Here is a 6324-nt window from a genome sequence, read left to right on the forward strand (position 1 = left end):
GGCTATTTTTTTGTTGCAGCTTTGGCTGGGGCCGGCTTTGAACCCTCCACCCTTGGTATATGGGGCCAGTGCCCTACTCACTGAGCCACAGGTGCTGCCCTTATTTTTATATTATTCATATTGAGCTGTGCTTTGGTTTTTGTCCCAGGGTGTGACTTTGACAGCTGCTATTGGGGGTGCCGACATGCCTGTGGTCATCACCGTGCTGAACAGCTACTCAGGCTGGGCCCTGTGTGCCGAGGGCTTCCTGCTCAACAACAACCTGCTGACCATTGTGGGTGCGCTCATCGGCTCCTCTGGTGCTATCCTGTCATACATCATGTGTGTGGTAAGAAACACTTATGTGAAAGAAAAGTAGATGGTGTTCTGCAAGTATGGATGTGCTCGTTGTTTCTTTTATTGGGCATAAAAGCCAGTATGTTAACTTTAATTCCCTTCAGCAGAAATAGCAGTGTTTTATTTGAAGAAATTTCTAGGACTATATTTAAAGCATCCAACTATAGTGAATTAGGAAAGTTAAATGGGACGATAACAATCTAATCTCTGTCTACATTTGGAGGTAAACACATAACATTTCGGTTTCTTTTATTCTTTATTTTTTGTGTATTACATATCTGTGTGTTTACTTGTCTGATCATATCGTGTATCATTTTACATTTAAGTCTTTAAACTTACATATGATATTTTTGGCTTTTTTGTAATCCTTAAGATGCCTTTAAGATATTATTTTTGGGGACTTTGTACTAATCTGTCACATGGATATATGAAAGTTATTTAATACTTCTCTAATGCTGTATATTTGATGCTTGATTTTTATTTCTGTTTCTACATAAATATATCTGACAATTTTGATTTTTGTCTTGGGATAGATTCACAGAAATAGTAGTGAAAGAGTGTGCTCATTTTTACAGACTCTTTATATGCTCAGTTCCATGTTTCTGAGAGGGTTATTCAAATTACATTGGTAATTTGGTTACCACTGGTTGTCTGAGGAAGTACTTATGCTGAAGTTTTGTTGTGGTCAGCATGATTTTTTTTTTTTTACATATTTATTTATTTATTTATTTATCAAATCATAGCAGTGTACATTAATACTATCATGTGGTACAGTGTACTGTTTCTGTATATAATTTGAAATACTTTCATCCAACTGGTTAACATAGCCTTCATGTCTTTTTCTTAGTTATTGTGTTAAAACATTTATATTCTACATTTACAGAGATTCACACGTACCCTTATAGAATGAACCATAGGGTGGGGTCAGCATGATTTTTAAAAAAAGAACAGAAGAAAGTGATAACACGAATACTTACTTCCTTTTTGTTTCTAATTCTCTTCTTGATGCCAAGAAAATATCTTGCAAATAATTAAACATTGAACTAGAAAATTTTTTCAAATTAAAGATATTATTCTCTAAGTCAGGGGTCCTCAGACTTTTTAAACAGGGGGCCAGTTCATTGTCCCTCAGACTGTTGGAGGGCCGGACTGCAGGCCCCAGGACGAGTCAGCTACTGTTGGCTGCAAAGCAGCAGTGGCAAAAACACCCGGCAGGCCAGATAAATGTCCTAGGCGGGCTGCATGTGGCCCGCGGGCCATAGTTTGAGGACGCCTGCTCTAAGTAATATTAACAGTTTTGAATGACAAAGTATAGGCATGAAACTAAGCGAAATCAGAATGTGAGTTTACAACTCGAAAATAATCCTTATTTACCTTTGAAATAATTGAAAATATCATTGTAATTTGGAATGCCAAAGTTATATTTTTATAATAAAAATATTTTTGTTTCTTTGGCCATATTGTAAAACAAAGGATTTGATAGCCCATATTCAAAGTACACTAAAAGATTTTAAAATGGAATCACTTGAGTTATTCAGGAATTTAGAAAGGTGGAAGTTTATATACCATGTTTTAAAAGTGTCAGAATTTGGGGTTTATATATATAAATGTTTATGAAGAAGAAAAATCTATTCAGTGGTACTAGAAATATCATTTTCTCTAAAAATGAACTTTTAACTCTTCATTTGACTTTGCCTCGTTTGATGAATTTGGATGGCCAGCAGGGGGCAGCAGATTTTCATTATTACTTGTGGTTTGCCAGAAACTTAAGATTTTAAAATTAAATGGGTAGATTTTAATTTTAACAAAGCCAGTGGCATACTGATAAGGGGAGGGGAAGGAGGAAAATTTATATCTAGTCTGGAAGTGTCATCATGGGTGCTTTCTTGCCTTTATTCTTTAGGTTCTTATATTTATTAACAGTATTTCTTTAAATCTGTCTGTGTCTTTTATTTCTCTCCTTTTCCTTCTTTGTCTAGTGTCTTTTATTATTATTAGTTATAGCAACCACAGGAACTCGTATGGAATCTGTGCTGTAACTGTTACTAATAACTAGAGTGAGGTAGTAAGAGGTGCTTTCTCAAAGTGCTGTCTTCTCTGTGTACTTCTGTAACTGTATCATCTTTCTCTCTTTTCCCATTCCTTCACATTTCTTGACATATTTTCACTAGTTCTTTTTTTTTTCTGTTTTCACTGCCTCAAGTGTACCCTTTGCCACACTCTTTTATTCCTGTACTGTACATACAGGGTATTTTTTATTTATTTATTTTTTTGCACTTGTCATTGTTTAGCTGGCCCAGGCTGGGTTCAAAACCGCCAGCCTGGCTGTATGTGGCTGGCGCCCTAACCCACTGAGCCACCCGGGGTATTCTTATTGTTGCCTAAACCATAAATATCATATTGGGCCAGATTAACACTCTGTTTATAATAACAAGTGTGTACTAATTTGGATTCAAGGACAGCTGATACCTTAATTTTAAAAAATTAACAAAAATAGGTTGGGCATGGTGGCTCACGCCTATAATCCTACCATTCTGGAAGGCTGAGGTGGGTGGATTGCTTAAGCTCAGGAGTTCAAGTCCAACCTGAGCAAGAACGAGACTCTGTCTCTACTAAAACAACTAAACTAACTGGGCCTTCTGGCACATGCCTGTAGTCCCAGCTACTTGGGAAACTGGAGACAATAGGATTGCTTGAGCCTAAGAGTTTGAGGTGGCTGTCAGCTGTGATGATGCCACAGCACTCTCTCTATCCAGGGTGATGGAGTGTGACTCTGTCTCAAAAAAAGAAAAAAAATTAACAAAAGTGAAAGATGTTTAATGTAGGAAATATGGAAGAAACAGAAAAGAATAAATAAGAAAACCATTTAAACTTCCATTGACTTTATTGATATTCTAGTGTTTTTTTATGTGTATATTTAAATACATTATATTTAATGTATTTTTTCTTTTTTTTGTTTTTTTAATGTATTTTTCCCTAACTTTAGTTTGCATTTAGTTTTATGTTTAATTTTATAATTAATAATACCTACATATTATTACAACTCACGGGTGTCCTATAATATATGTGAATCCATATTATTTCTTTTAACTTTTCTTTAGTTGCAGTATTCCATCTTGTGCATTTTTATTTCCTTAGGTCAAATTTTTATAGTGCAATTATATGGTCAAAGGGAGTAAGATCTTTCTGATGGCCTTTGCTAAAGGGCCATCAGAAATTGATGTCCATAAAGGATTTACCAGGCGGGCAAAGCGATCTGTAGTGTGCTTGTTTTACTGCCTGCTCTCTGCTGTTAGATGTTGTTACAAAATAAAGAAGCAACCAAAAAATAAACGGGTTTGCCATATTTTTAGATTTTGAACATAGAATTCTTTTCTTCAATTCTTGACTTAAATTTTCTTGAATTCTGACTTTTTACATTAACCTTCATTGATTCTTAGCTTGTGCTTCTTTATGGTAAGAACCTATCTCTTTATGGCTGTGTTTAGCAGTTCAAGGTAGATGAGAATAATAAAAACGAAATAGCTGCTCAAAGTCGGGCTTTAGTGCAATGCTGGAGGCATCATGCTGGGTGCTTTACAAATATTAGCTTATTTCATCCCCATACTAATTGTGAAAGGAGGAAATACTATTCTCCTTTTACAGAGAAAGTATTTTAGGACACCACTTATTATTCACCTTTGTGTTTATGAAGACTGGCCCAGCACCTGCTATATTCAAATGAATAATGTTTGTTGAATGAACAATAGATGAATATGTTATGTGTTGGTTCATTTTATATTTTGGAAACCTCACCGATAGGTTATGGTAGCAGATATCCTAGAGTTAATATGGTAGCAGTAGATTGCCTTCTGTGTTACTTATTGAAGGAAGCATGCAATTCAAACCAGAACAGAGGGGTTTTATTATGTATGAGGGATTGGAATGTACCCCAAGTGATTAACCCTAAAATTGAATTTTTGTTCTGACAAAGAATTCTTTTCGGTATCCTCTGAGCCCAGTGCTATGGTTACATACCACCCAATATTACAAAAACTGAAAAATGTTGACAGTGTCCAAACAACCAGCTCAAATCAATGATTTGGTCTATATCCAGATCCCATACAGACATTAACCTCTTTATGATTTTATAGTCTGCTGCTTGTGATAGTATCCAGATTGCCAGGGATATAAACGTTTGTAAAAATGGAACAGTATTTTTAGACCAAATTATCTGATTTTTACACTTCATTGCCTATTTCCAAATGAAAATAGAATAGCATGAAATAGATCAAAAGCAAAACCAAAAATAAGTATTTTATTTTTTACATTGTGATTAATTAATCAATTAGTACCTACAAAGCATTGGAATGGGAGATGCTAATGGATGGTATATATGTATGTTATTAGGTTTTTTCTATTTTATGACCCTTCCTTTTCAAATTTATTTCTTACAGTGTCCTTGGAGTTATGTAAATTATGTTTCTCCTTACTGTAGAATACGATTTTAATTATAGGGCTTAATAGCTAAAAAGGAACAGTCTTGGACAGTGTTGCAAATTCTTTGTCTTGGAAGCTGGGAACTCTTCAATCTCTGCATCAGTGATTAGTTTCATTAATCACTTCTGCAAACCAAAAGAGAGAGAGAGAAAGAAAGAAAACAACAATAAACCCTAAACATTTGTTGGAAATATGATGTTGCAATGAAAAATAATTTAGTTTTAAGAGACCACATGGATTTAGCTTAATGGTGACATAATTGTGGATACGCGTTTAACAATTTGACTTTGACTGTTAAACTACTGTGTGGTTCCTTTTTTTCTCTCCAAGATGCCATCAAAAGTGGTATACATTAATTAAATGTCCTCAGAAATTCTTTCCTTCTCCTCCATTCGGTTTTATAGGAGAAAATAATGGTCCCTTTTATGCCAAGTTAAAATGGTTCTGTCCCTTTCCATCTGCCCTCTGAATCATGACCTCTGTGATCTAAACTTCTGTGTTAGTTCATTTGACTTTTTTTAAATTAAACCTTATATATATGAAAGAAATATAAGTCCTTTGAATCAATTTTTAAGGGCAAAAATTTGGTAGGACCTATTTTTTGATAACTGAAGTTTGGAATTCTGTTTAAAAAAACTAGAAAGGATTTATTAAAGTCAACAAAAGTTGAATGTTTGAGAAGTTTCAGATTTGGTTATTCAGGTTTTCATTAAACATTGGATTTAAATATAGGAGAATGTGTTAAGGATTTAAAACTTCAAGCCAGACTGGACCTTAAGAATTTAATTAAAAGCATTAATTTAGTTGTTCTCTGACTCTCTGCTCCATTAATAATTGGAAGTGAAATAGTTTTGGATCCTAATAGTGAACTCAGTTACTTCTGTTACAACTTAGGTACAGGGCTTCATGGAGCTGTAATTGATTTGGATGATAAGATGGTATTAATACCTACGTTTCTCGTTTTTTTGGTGACAGAGAGCCCAGAGTTCTAAATGAAATGGATGCTTATGATTTTGATTCTTGTTAGTTGCCTCTTCACAGCTCGTGCTGGTGGCAGAATTCACCCGAGAGATCTGTAGGGCTGCCTTATAAAAGTCTTATTTCTTGTCATTCTTGTTAGTCTTCTTTTACTCTGGTGAAATCCAAATAAATATGGAGGCAAAAGTTGCTCGAACAGCATTCAGACAATAATAAGTAGACCTAAATTTTTCATTAATTTCTTGATTTTACTGGTAATTTTCCATTAACTTGTTTTTATTTACTTTTTAACTGAAAATATAAAAGTATGCAAATGATTGGAGAGCAGAAAAAATGTGATTCTTAGATGACTTTTGTCATTTAAATTTTTGAAATAATTTTCAGAAGCTGGCTCAAATTTATCTGGTTAAAATGTTTTAAATGATCAGGCTGGGTGCAGTGGCTCACTCCTGTAATCCTAGTATTCTGGGAGGCCAAGGCAGGTGGATTGCCTCAGCTTATGGGTTCAAGACCAGCCTGAGCAAAAAGCAA

The 6324-nt window shown here is 34.6% G+C and overlaps 1 protein-coding gene across 4 annotated transcripts in view; it reads left to right on the forward strand.

Annotated features, from left to right (window-relative positions):
- The window catches only part of NNT (nicotinamide nucleotide transhydrogenase), a 91017-nt gene that overhangs the window by 57016 nt on the left and 27677 nt on the right, over positions 1 to 6324 (forward strand). For all 4 annotated transcript variants that reach the window (XM_023515010.1, XM_023515011.1, XM_003792967.2 and 1 more), the window contains one exon: positions 149 to 328. In XM_023515010.1, the coding sequence (XP_023370778.1) occupies positions 149 to 328 (180 nt within the window). The remainder of the gene's footprint in view (positions 1 to 148; positions 329 to 6324) is intronic.

Source organism: Otolemur garnettii, unplaced genomic scaffold (genome assembly GCF_000181295.1).
Source record: "Otolemur garnettii isolate 467f Iridium unplaced genomic scaffold, OtoGar3 scaffold00063, whole genome shotgun sequence".
Classification (NCBI taxonomy): domain Eukaryota; kingdom Metazoa; phylum Chordata; class Mammalia; order Primates; family Galagidae; genus Otolemur; species Otolemur garnettii.